Source organism: Eumetopias jubatus, unplaced genomic scaffold (genome assembly GCF_037043125.1).
Source record: "Eumetopias jubatus isolate StellerSeaLion01/CBP00866 unplaced genomic scaffold, mEumJub1_p1.0 scaffold_4, whole genome shotgun sequence".
Taxonomy (NCBI): Eukaryota; Metazoa; Chordata; class Mammalia; order Carnivora; family Otariidae; genus Eumetopias; species Eumetopias jubatus.
The window spans coordinates 80296317-80309475 of NW_028274810.1; the positions used below are offsets into that span (position 1 = coordinate 80296317).

Here is a 13159-nt window from a genome sequence, read left to right on the forward strand (position 1 = left end):
ATTTTATTTATTTATTTGTCAGAGAGAGACACAGTGAGAAAGGGAACACAAGCAGGGGGAGTGGGAGAGGGAGAAGCAGGCTTCCCGCAGAGGAGGGAGTCCGAGGCGGGGCTCGATCCCAGGACCCTGGGATCATGACCTGAGCTGAAGGCAGATGCTTAACGACTCAGCCACTCAGGCGCTCCTCCACTTCTTGATAGTAGAAACCTCATACACATACAAGAGATGGGAGGAATTGTTGGTGGCCATCTTTGGAAACAATCTCTTATAGTTTGCCTTCTGGAATAACAATTGATGTCCCTTCCCAATCATAATACACTCACATTCTCAACCGAAAGTCTCAAATCATTATGGCATTGGATCAAAGTCCAGGATCTCACCATCTAAATCAGGCCTATGAAGAAGAAACTCCTTTGGTGTAGTTCATTGGGTGCATCTGCTCAGGTGCAACTTTTTCAATCTGAAGGCCTATGAACTAAAAAGACAAGTTATCTGGTCCCCTTGTTTTCTGTTCCCCACACACCCAAAACACCTGATGATACAGAGACATAATGACTCCTTCAACGAATGCTCCTGTTCAAAAAGAGGAAGAACAGAAAGCATATAACAGTCACTGATCCAAAGTAATTCACTACCTGGGCACCTGTTGTCAGATTCTCCTACTCCAAGGACAAGGGATGTGTTCAGAACATCCCTTTGGTTTCATAATTAATTTCATAATAATTCATAATTAATTTTCTCCAGAGGCTTTTGCTTCTTTTCTCTGGGCTCATGGCTTTCTCCCCTGAGAAACCTTCATTTTCTGTAAGAAATGATCCACATTTGCAATTGAATAGCTTTCTCAGCTTCTATAAGGATCTTTTTCATTTCAAACTGTCAGTAATCCTTATAGTCTAAGGTTTTGGTTTTGCCCAAATACATCCCTTAAAAACTTTGTGGATCTTTTTTTTTTTTTATTTAATTTTATTATGTTATGTTAGTCACCATACAATACATACAAACTTCATGGATCTTAATGGGATTCACTCTGTGACCCCTAAACCACCTCCATTCTTTTTTTTTTAAAGATTTTATTTATTTATTTGACAGAGAGAGACACAGTGAGAGAGGGAATACAAAGCAAGCGGATTGGGAGAGGGAGAAACAGGCTTTCTGCTGAGCAGGGAGCATGATGCGGGGCTCGATCCCAGGACCCTGGGATCATAACCTGAGCCAAAGGCAGACACTTAACGACTAAGCCACCCAGGTGCCCCACCATCTCCATTCTTCTTTCTGAGACAGAACTCTCTCTACTCTGGGTGTGTCAGATTGCTATGGGACAATGCCCTTGCGTTTCTTAGAAGCCCTTCTGTCTAGATGAGAGGGTCTATGAGGTACTGTTTAACTCCTTTTGAGGTCTTACAGCTGCACTCTTGAGTTGATCTTGACCTTAAGGCCACATTTTACCTGTAATGTCCTAAATGTGATTTCTCTTCTGAGATTTGTTTCTTATTTTGATGATACTTTGCTAGCTGGAGAGACTTGGACCCTCCATATTTTGTCTAATTTCTGCTTGAAAACAAAAGTTCCTTCTTTAACTTGTTTATCTTTTGCAAAGCCTTATCATAGGTGACTAAAATAAATCAATAAGCACTTTATATATTCTGCCCAGAAATCTCCTAAGCCAGATCTACAAGTTCACTAATTACAATTTCTATCTTCCATGTTTTTATAGGTGGCAGTGCTGCAAAATATTTTGCCGCCACATTACACTGGTTAGTCTTCCTCCAGCCTCCAATAACAATTTCCTCACTGCTCTTCTGGCCTCCACTAACAGACTTTTTGTCTTTCCAAATTCTGCTGGCTGCCTGGTCCCAAAGTCAATGTCACATGTTTTAGATTTTAGTTATGGCAGTACTCCATTTCTAGATATCAATTCTGTAACAGGTATCTACTGCTAAATAACAAAGCACCCCAAACTTACTAGCTTATGATAAGAACTGTTTATTCATTCATGACTTTATAATTTGGGCTTAGCTGGGTAATTCTTCTCCTTATCTTGACTGGGCTCACTCATGAGGCTGTAGTCACCTATCAACCTGGAGGATCTAAAATGGTTCCACTCATATGTATAGGGCCTTGGTGCTGGCTATAGGGCTACTTTCTGCACGTGATTTTTCATCATTCAGTAGTTTAACCCATCTAATATTGACATGGTGGTGAAGAGTGTTCTAAGAAAGTCAAAGCAGAAGCTGCAAAAAACTATTGAGACCTATGTTTGGGAATTTACAGGATATCACTTCTGTCACATTCTATCAGTAAAAATAAATAACAAAGCCAACCAAGAAACAAGGGATAAGGAAAAAGACTCCCTCTCTTAATGAAAGAAGTTGCAAAGAATTTGCCATATTTAATCCCCCACAGGTGACTGCAAAAATTCTAAAGCAAATTTAATATTTAATGATTTTATATGGAAAACAACATAGCAGGAAGTAGATACAGATGCCCAATATCACCATTTGCATTAAGGCAAGAAAATGGGATAAAAATTATATACTTAGAAAGGAAGAGACAAATTTGTCATTATTCTCTATACAGCCGAAAACTTAGAAAATTTTTACAAATATGGATAAACTATTAGAATTAATAAATGAATTTAGCAAGGGTGCTGGCTTCAAAACCAACATACAAAAGTCAATTATATTTCTATATTTATACTGGAAATAAACAATTAGAAAATGAAATTTTACCCTTTTTTTTAAAGAGGTTTTTTTTTTTTTAAGATTTTATTTATTTATTTGAGAGAGAGAGAATGAGAGATAGAGAGCACGAGAGGGAAGAGGGTCAGAGGGAGAAGCAGACTCCCTGCTGAGCAGGAAGCCCGATGCAGGACTTGATCCCGGGACTCCAGGATCATTGACCTGAGCCGAAGGCAGTCGCTTAACCAACTGAGCCACCTAGGCGCCCAAATTTTACCCTTTAAAATACCATAAAAGGGGCACCTGGGTGACTCAGTCGGTTGGGTGTCTGACTCTTGGTTTCAGCTCAGGTCTCATGGGTCGTGGGATCAAGCCCCGCATAGGGCTCCATGCTCAGCAGGGGGTCTGCCTGGAGATTCTCTCCTTCTGCCCCTCCTCCTGCTCTCTCTCTCTCTCTCAAATAAATGGGTAAATCTTTAAAAAAAAAACCATAAAATATCAAAGATCTAGAAAAAATCTAAAAGAGATATGCAATCTCTATATTTAAAAACTATAAAACATTATCAAGAGAAATTATAGAAATAAATGGAGAGATATACTATTTTCATGGATTGGAAGATTCAACCATATTAGTTTCCTGGGCCTGCTGTAAGAAAGTGTTACAGAGATTTATTGTCTTACAGTTCTGGAGGCTTGAAGTCTAAAATCAAGGTATCAGTAGAGCCTTCTTCTCTCTGAAATGTGAATGGGAGAATCCTTCCTTGCCTCTTTTAGCTTCTGGTGTTTGCCATTAATCCTTGGCATTCCTTGACTTGCAGCTGCATACTTCAATTTCTGCCTCAATTGTCACCTGATGTCCTTTCTGCAAGTGCCTGTCTCTATGTCTTCTCTTTTTATAAGGACGTGAGTTATATTGGATTAACCGTCAGTCTTATTCCAATATGACCATGTCTAAACTAATTACATCTGCAACAGTGCTATTTCCTCAGGTCACCATATCTTTTTGGGGGATCTGATTCAACACAATGAATAACAAATGCCAATTCTCCAAAACAGGTCTACAGTTTCAGTGCAATACTAAACAAAATTCTGGCTGATTCTAAAATATATGAGCAAAATTTGGTTACATTTGGCAAGTAGATTCTAAAATTTATATGGGGGTGCCTGGCTGGCTCAGTCAGTGGAGCATGTGACTCTTGATCTCGGGGTTCTGAGTTCGGCCCCACATTGGGTGTAGATATTATTTAAAAATAAAATCTTTTTTTTTTAAAGATTTTATTTATTTATTTGACAGAGAGAGACACAGCGAGAGAGGAAACACAAGCAGAGGGAGCGGGAGAGGGAGAAGCAGACTTCCCGCGGAGCAGAGAGCCTGATGTGGAGCTCGATCCTGGGACCCTGGGATCACAACCCAAGCTGAAGGCAGACGCCTAATGACTGAGCCACCCAGGCATCCCAAAAATAAAATCTTAAAAAAAATTTATATGAATATGCAAAGGACCAAGAAGAGCCAACACAATTTTGAAGAGCATAATGGGAAGGAAGACTTTTTTCTACCAGATACCAAGATTTACTGTAAAGCTTTTACAGAAATTAAGACAGTGTGATATTTCCACAAAGAGAGACAAAATGAATAGTTTACTTAGTCCTGAAACAAATCCACACATTTATAGACAACTTATTTATGCAAAGGTGACAATACAGGGCAATAGGGGAAAGGACAGACTTTCAAAAATAGTACTTAATTTAACATTCATATGTAAAAAAATGAAAGCTGACTTACCTCGCATGATACACAAATCCCCACTTCAAGTGGATTACAGAGCTAAATGAGAAAGATGAAGTAATTACAATCCCAGAAATTAATCAGGACCTTTGGTAGGAAAATATTTCTTAACAGGACACAAGAAGCACTAAGCATAAAGGTCTTCTCTGTTTGTTAAAGACACCAATAATAAGGTGGAAATCCTGGCCACTGGGTGGGAGAAGATATTTACAATCATATACCCAACAAAGGACTCATATCTAGAATATATGTCCATGATAAAATGGCAGACAATCCAATACAAAAATGGGTAAGAGACTTGAACAGGCACTACATAAAAGAGTATATCCAGATATCCAAAAACATAAAAAAGGGCTCAATCTCATTAGAAATCTGGGAAAACCAAATTAAAACCACAATGAGGGCGCCTGGGTGGCTCAGTTGGTTAAGCAACTGCCTTTGGCTCAGGTCATGATCCTGGAGACCCGGGATCGAGTCCTGCATTGGGCTCCCTGCTTGGCAGGGAGTCTGCTTCTCCCTCTTCCCTCTTCCCTCTCATGCTTTCTATCTCTCGTTCTCTCTCTCTCTCAAATAAATAAATAAAATCTTAAAAAAAAATAAAACCACAATGAGGGGCAACTGGCTAGCTCAGTCGTTGGAGAGAGAGACTCTTGATTTCTGGGTGGTGAGTTTGGTCCCCATGTTAGCTGTAGAGATTACTTTAAAATAAAATCTTTAAAAACCCAAAAAACAAAAAAACGCCACAATGAGATACCACTATACCACCACCAGAATGGTTAAAATTAAAAAGATGTACAGTGGTAGTTATTGGCAAGGATGTGGGGCAATTGGATCTCTCATAGATGGCTGGTGGGAGTGCAACTGAAAAACCACTTTCTAGAAGTTCTTGACATTACCCACTTAAGTTTTATATATACGTAACAAGCACGTTCATTGCTAGGTATAAACCTAGCATATGTGCAACAAGACAGGAAATTTCACAGCAGCATTATTTCTAATAGCCCAAACCTGGAAATATCTCAAATGTACATCAATAGTAGATAGTTAAATTGTACCATATTCATAAAATGGAATATTATTCAGCAGTCACAAATCAAAAAAACAATTCTGAATGAAAAATACCAAATCTTGGCTTTGAACAAGTTAATTAACCTAGTCATTTACATCTCTGAGATAAAAATTTGTACCTCTTGGGGTTGTCGTGAGGATTAAGCGGAATGATGCATGTCAAGTGTTTAGCAAGCACGGGGCTTAAAAAATGTCAGCCATTATTTATTCGTATGTTCCTTAGTAGGCTATATTTCTGGAACTGGTAATTCAGGAATAGTGCAGACTATCCAATGCCCCCAACTTTCTGCCCCAAACCCTTTCTTCTGCCTTTTTACCTTTGGGTCTTGGTCTCTTTAAGAAGTCAACCATAACTGAGGAAAGAGGAATCCTGGGAAGATCTACTCAGTTCAGGTGCAGAGCACGACGGGAAAAGGAGGGGCGGAGACCAGGGCTGCGCACGCGCGGTTGGCCTGGTGTTGCGTTGCGATGGATCAGGCGGAAGAATTCCAGTAAGAGAAAATAATCCTCGTCCCCGCGCGGGGAGCCTTGGGTCCTAGTCCTCCTTACCCACCGGTACTCCCTGGGAGCAGGGAGGCAATCGGAAGGTGAGCGCAGCGGGTGGCGGCTGCAGGGTCTGCGCGGGGCGGGGCGGCAGGCGCGCCACGTGAGGAGGCGGGCACCGGGCGAGGGCGGCGCCGGGAGGGCTGCGCGGCTGACGCCGTGCGGATTTCGCCTCAGGGACGCGGTGACAGGGATTTGCGAGTCGCGTTCTCCCCATCAGATACAACGTTGCCGCGTTTGTACTCGGTGACGGGCGTGGAGATTATTGGTGGGGACGAGACTTTCGCAGCGATACCATACTCGAAGGAGGGATGAGCGCCCGTAGATTGTTGTAACTGTGGCAAGTGGTCAGAAGTTCTCATCTCTTCTTCCCCACAGGCTTTTCCACCAGTTGCCCATTTCCCTGCCTGGCTTGACTATTTGGATAAGGACAACTTTGGGGAGCTTCCTTTTTCCTTCAGGTTTAGTACGCTTACTCTTAGGGGAAGGGAAGTCTGTTGGATGGCTGATAGAGTTTCTTGTTTACAGGAAAGCGATTGCGAAGCAGAGCTCAGAGGGGCTTATTCGTGGGCATGGCCCCCAGGGAGACCTTGGAAAGTTCAGGTCGTCCACTTTAAACAGGGGCGTACCTGTCGTTCACTGGTGGTGGCATCTGGAGCTCTGATCTATCGTTAGGCCAAGAAATGGGGCCCTTACGGAGGCCTCCAATAAAGGCTGAGTTAGAGGTGGGGGTGGGGAGCTCGGTGTGCCCCACTTTGAGAACTAAAAGTTGAGGTGGGCCTCCAAGTACTAATTCTCCCGGAGTCAGAAACTGTATTTCTGAGCCCTTCCCCCTAAGTGCTTGGTAACTTCTTCCCACATCTTGGCCAGCTGGTCTCATACCTGTAAGTTTCAACATTGGAGAGACCAGAGTGTTTGTCTTTAAAGTTATTAGGGAGGTGGGAGCTTTTTCCAGAAGACTTTTCTTATTTTATTTATTTTATCTATTTTTTTTTTAGGGAGGGGCAGAGGGGTAGGGAGAGAGACTCTTGAGCAGGGCTCCACACCCAGCCCCGAGCCCTTGGAGTCCTGGTGGGGCTCTATCCCAGGACCCTGAGATCATGAGCGAATTCAAGAGTCGGGTGCTTAACTGACTGATCCACCTGGGTGCCCCCGGAAGACTTTTCATATGTGAAGATAACTATTAAAGGAACAGAAGGCAGGAAGAGGGGAGACTACAGTTTGTCATGGCCCCAGAAGAGTTGATTTTCAAAGGCTCAACTCTGAAGCCTTGGGCTCAATACAAAGCTTTTAAGATAGATAAACATGAAGGAGAAAATAAAAATAATAAACCTGAGTACCAATCCTTTATGTTGTATTTTAGGAGTCCAGCTATCCTTTACCAAGAAGAAATCTGTTAGTTTTAGACTGGGGAATTCCTTTACATAAAAAATTAGAATGAAAGAACCTTTGGATGGTGAATGTGGCAAAGCAATGGCACCACAGCAGGGGCTTCTGGACAAAATTAAAGAAGAACCTGACAATGCTCAAGTAAGCATTTCATTTTATTAAAAAAATTTTTTTTTATTCTTTTCTATCTGGTGAATTCAGATTTTTAGTTAGGCAGTTTCTGGCTTGTATGTTAAAACAACCCAAATTTTTTCCCCATTATATGAGTAGATCAGTTTTTCTCCTCTTTAAATGAGAAAAGATCTTGGTAACTGTATATTTATTTTTGTAAAAAGAAAGTAATATGTATTACCATTTTTCTATACTTGGTACTTTTTTTTTTTTTAATATTCTTGTATCTGACAGTAGTTTCCTTTTATTCTGTAAGTATTTGTGTTCTATTCTATGCCAGGGGATCGAGGAGTCAGTTTAGTCCCTCCCCTCATTGAGCTTATAGGTTAGTAGGGAGGATAGACATTACACAACTAATTGATCAAATAATATATATAATTACAGACTATGACAAGTGCTCTGCAAGAAAAGCCTAAAATGGGGAATCTGACCTAGTTTGGTTGGGGGCAGAGGCTGGGTAGGGAATGCTTCCCTGAGGGAAGGATGTTTAAGCTGAATTATGAAGAAGGAATTGACTGGGCAAAGACACAAGAGAATGTTCTAGACAGAGGGATCAGCATATAGGAAAGCCCTCAGTTGGAAAGATGGGTGTTTCTTTTGAAGAACTGCAAGACCAGTGGGCCTGGAACAGAAAATGTATGAAAATGGTGATGATGGTAATGTTGATCGTAACAACAACACTAATAGATAGTATTTATATATCAACATGTAGTATATATTATATCATAATAACTTGTGACATTATAAATATTAACTTACTGATATTTATATGTGCTTAGATTGTGCCAGGCACCATTCTAACTACATTATTATCCCCATTTTACAGATGAGGAAACCAAAGTACAAAGAAGTCAAGCAGTTTACCAGGGATCACCCAGGGATCACAGCTCATAAATGGCAGACTAGGTTCAAATTCAGGTAGTCAGACTTCAAAGCCTGTTATCCTGCTTCTAGGATGAGGCTCTATAGGTAGTTTGAGGCCAGATCATGCAGGACTTTGGGACCATGTTATGAATTTTGGTCTCTATGGGAAGACACAGTGGGAAGAGAGCAATGGGGAGAGATTGCAGGATTTTAAGTGGGAGAGTAAGATAAACATGTTCAGAAAGATCATCTAGGTACCCTTAGGGAACCAGATTGGAAATCTGTGGAGATCAGTATAGAGACATGGTTAGTTGTTTTGGCAAAGAATGATTTTTTTTCTTGCACAGTTCTTTTGCTTGATACTCTCTAGTTACTGCATAAGCAAACTAATAATACTAAAAATACAAATAATATAATAACAAAATAATAAATAATAATGGTAATATTTTATTTCTCATACCATCTCAAAGGCAGTATTATTCCAGGACAGGGATGCCAAATAGGTTTTGTCTCATTCATCAACTCTGTGTCTTCCTAGAGTGCTGTGCTGAGAAGGCATCTGAGGTAGTGTCTACAGGATGTGGGGTGGGGGGCTGAACTTTTATAACAATTTCCTACTCATCCTTTTTCCTTCAGACACAATCCCCAGCAAAACACTGTGTAATAACGCTATTGTAGCTCTACAGATCTGATATCTCTCCCTTTAAAGACCCGCTCTCCTCAGGTGTGATAAAGCATGAACTTTTTAGTGTAACATCCAAACTATCCATGTTTTGGCCCTTGTTTCTGTCTTCAGTATCATTGGTCATCCTTCCCACCTTTTCTAGTCTATTTACCTGCAAACTATCTGCAATTTACTCGAAGTCATATTCTGTTGAGTTTTGTTTTCTCGCCTTTGCACATGCCATTTTTTCTGCCTGTGGTATTCTAAACTAGGCAACTTGGCAAAAATTTTTCTCCTCTTTAAGACATGGTGTAACAGTTGGTCACTCGAGTAGGATGAATCATTCCCTTTTTTTCTATTGTATATTGCTTTCACTTTTGCTGTGGCATCTACAGGTCAATGAATTTTGTTTTCATACCGAGTCTGGAATCCTCAATTCTTAGTGCAATGACTGGCACAAGATTACATGCTCAGTAATTGAAATAAAAGAATCTCTGTTTCACAGATGAGGAAACTGGACCTGAAGGAACAAGGGACTTCACCAAGGTCCCATGGCAAAGTTGGGATACAAAACCAGTTTTTAAAAATTCTAGATCCAAGTTTTCTTTCATTATGCCTTGTCTGTATATAAATTTAACAAATATTGTGCTACAAGTTGAATGTTCTTTCTGAATATCAAAATTGTGATAATGAAAATCCCCTTAGCAGCTTACATTTTATTTTTTTAAAGATTTTATTTATTTATTTATTTGTCAGAGAGAGAGAGAGAGCACAAGCAGGGGGAGTGGCATACAGAGGGAGAAGCAGGCTCCCCGCTGAGCAGGGGGCTCAATGCGGGACTCCATCCCAGGACCCTGGGATCATGACCTGAGCCGAAGGCAATCGCTTAACTGACTGAGCCACCCAGGCATCCCAACAGCTTACATATTAAATATAAGTAGATAGGGACTGACTCAGTTCTCTTTGTTTGATACTAATACTACTCAAGGTGAATAGGCTATAATCTTTTTCATAATTGAGAGTGTGGGCTATGATAGAAAAGCCAGTTAAACAAATAGTGTATGGTGTTTTCCATGTTGCATTTGAATATTGGAAAATGGTAGGCAAGAAATAAAAAATGTCTCATATTTTCTGATAACAACTTTCCCCTGCCCGCCCCCCACCATCCAAAAGCAGTGTTCCTATGAGAACTTTTGTAGGCTGAAATGTGTAAAATGAAGACATGATTACCACTAAATTATGTGGAAAATTTTTGAGCGTTTCTAGATTAGGCTTTTGTGATACCTTAGGACATATCTTACAGATGTACAAAATAAATCAAGATAAAGCACTGATGCTCACATAGTTCAGAGCTATAGCAGCTGAGATGGTTGATGCTGAGGTGCTGAGTGTGCTTCCTGGGAAAGGAGCTTGGTGGTGCTGCTCTCGCTTCTTGCTTCTCGGATGCACGCTGCCTCTGTGACTGCTGCAAAACAAAGCTGAAGGCTGTTTTCGGTTTTTGCCTTTTCTCATAAAAGCAGAAATCTTCAGATTTCTTTTGGTTAGCAAAAACAGGTACTAATGTCTTTTGTGAAAGTGAAGTGGCATTATGTGAACTTTTAAAAAAATTTTTTTATTGTTATGTTAATCACCATACATTACATCATTTGTTTTGGATGTAGTGTTCCATGATTCATTGTTTGTGCATAACACCCAGTGCTCCATGCAGAACGTGCCCTCTTTAATACCCATCACCAGGCTAACCCATCCCCCCACCCCCCTCCCCTTTACGTGAACTTTTGAAAAGTGGGGAATACCTCTACGAAGAGTCTGTTCTGGATATTCAAGTTACAGTTGAGCTGTCATTCATTCAGTGAGTTTTTATTCCTGCTGACCATAAATTTCGTAGCACTTGCTCAACATTGTTGTAAGTAGTTTACATATGTCAATCCATTTGATGCACACGACCCTGTTACTCTTCCTGCTTTACCCGCAAAGGTGCTGAGACACAGATAGTAACTCGTTAAAGGTCACACAACTAATATGTGGTTGAGTGAGGATTTGAACCCAAGCAGTCTGGTTCAAGATCCCAAAACCTTAACCAGGATACTGCAGGCTAAGTTGTGTTAGTTATTTTTTCAGAAGAGCTACAAAGATGAAACAACAAGACTTCTGCTCTCAAGGGAATTGATGCTGTTAAGGGGGAGATGGGAATAAGAGGTAATTATTTATAGAGTGTACCTCACCAGAAGCTATGCTAAGCATGTCTTGTGCATTCTCATTTAAATTCTACAACCATATGAGGGATATATCTTTATCCCATTTTACAAATGAGGGAACCGAAAAAAACAAATAAATGAGGGAACTAAGGAAAGGAGAGGTTGGTAATTTACCAAATTCAAAGGCAGCAACAGAGCTGGAATAGGAACTGGCTTCAAACTTGTATTCTTTCTGTTGCTGTGCGCCACCTTTGTACAGATACAAAGTCACAGTATTATGTAATTATTGTAACAGCAAATTGTGTAAGGTGCATTGGGAGCATAGGGGAAGGAGCCTTTAAGTCGGCCAGAAGAGGAAAGGAAGGCTTCATGGGGCAGGCAGCACTTGAATTGTGACAGTTAATGTTTTCAGGCAGAGAAGATAGTATGGGCCAAGTCATGGAGAGGTGAAAGAATGTGGTATGTTTAGTGGTTGAGTATTTCAACAACAAGGAAGAGACAAAAAGAGGATAGATTTAAGATACTTGGGTAGAGCTGATCAAACTTAAAGATAGCATATGAGGTATGTGGGTCAAGGAGGAGTCCCAGAATACTTAGAAGTTTCTGTCCTCAGTAAATTGAGTGTTTGATACTATTTACTGAGGGGCAAGGAACAGGATTTGGGGGGAAATAAGTGCAGTTTGGGATCTGTTGTGTTTAAGGGGCTAGTGGGACATTCAATTGGTAGTTTGCACTGGGAGGTATTTGCATATATGGATATGGTATTTAAAGATTTGAAAGTTATCTACCTGTAGGTGTAGTGTTGTCAGATAAAATACAGAATGCCCAGGTAAATTTGACTATCAAGTTAACAGTGATTTTTTTTTTTTTAAGATTTTATTTGTTTATTTGACAGAGAGAGAGAGACAGCAAGAGAGGGAACACAAGCAGGGGGAGTGGGAGAAGGAGAAGCAGTCTCCCTGCCAAGCAGAGAGCTTGAGGGGCTCGATCCCAGGACCTGAGCCTAAGGCAGACGCTTAAGGACTGAGCCACCCAGGTGCCCCAACAGTGATTTTTTTTTTAAGATTTATTTATTTATTTGAGAGAGAAAGAGAAACCATGGGAGCTTGGGGGAGGGGCAGAGGGAGAGAGAGTCCCAAGCGGACTCCACACTGAGTGAAGGGCCCAACACGGGGCTTGATCTCACAACCCCAAGATCACGACCTGAGCAGAAACTGAGAGTCAGAGGCTTAACTGACTGCACCACCCAGGCACCCCTAACAGTGATTATTTTTTAATATAAGTATGTTATATGCGATACTTGGGACATACTTATATTAAAAAAGTATTTGTTGTTTATCTGAAATTCATATTTAACCAGGCTTTTATATTTTTATTTGCTAAATCTGGTAGTCCTAGATAGGTGATAGTTGAAGTTATGAATGTGGATGAGATCATTCAGGGAACAAAAGTAGAGGAGAGAAGAGCTCAGGATAGAAAGCTGGGAAATAGATTAATTTAGGGCTTCAAAGTAGTCCCCCTAATCAGCCGCCTCAGCATTACCTGGAAACTTGTTAGAAATTTATAGTCTTGGACCCTGTTCCAGACCTACTGAGTTAGAAATGCTGGGCTTGAAACCCAACAATCTATGTCTTTTTTTTTTTTTTAAGATTTAATTTATTTATTTGAGAGAGAGAGTGTTGAGAGAGAGAAAGAGAGAAGTCACAGCAGGGGGGAGGGGTAGAGGGAAAAGCAGACTCCCTGGTGAGCAAGGAGCCTGATGTAGGACTCCATCCCAGGACCCTGGGATCATGACCTG

At 40.7% G+C, this 13159-nt stretch overlaps 1 protein-coding gene and 1 long non-coding RNA gene across 4 annotated transcripts in view; one reads left to right on the forward strand and one right to left on the reverse strand.

Annotated features, from left to right (window-relative positions):
* Window positions 1–265: 265 nt before the first annotated feature.
* Window positions 266–6096, reverse strand: LOC114217082 (uncharacterized). Its single transcript, XR_003610906.2, has 3 exons — window positions 5850–6096; window positions 4462–4503; window positions 266–475 (listed from the first exon to the last, which is right to left on the reverse strand). It is a non-coding gene; the product is annotated as an uncharacterized LOC114217082 (long non-coding RNA).
* Window positions 6001–13159, forward strand: part of ZMYM6 (zinc finger MYM-type containing 6) — a 43352-nt gene continuing 36193 nt past the window's right edge. Inside the window, exons 1-3 of one of the 3 annotated variants that reach the window (XM_028113854.2) lie at window positions 6001–6119; window positions 6454–6536; window positions 7439–7605. In XM_028113854.2, coding sequence (XP_027969655.1) covers window positions 7513–7605 — 93 coding nt within the window. In that variant the 5' untranslated portion in view covers window positions 6001–6119; window positions 6454–6536; window positions 7439–7512. Of the gene's footprint in view, window positions 6120–6217; window positions 6537–7438; window positions 7606–13159 lie in introns of those variants that run through there. The other 2 variants (XM_028113856.2, XM_028113853.2) reach the window with 2 other exon arrangements.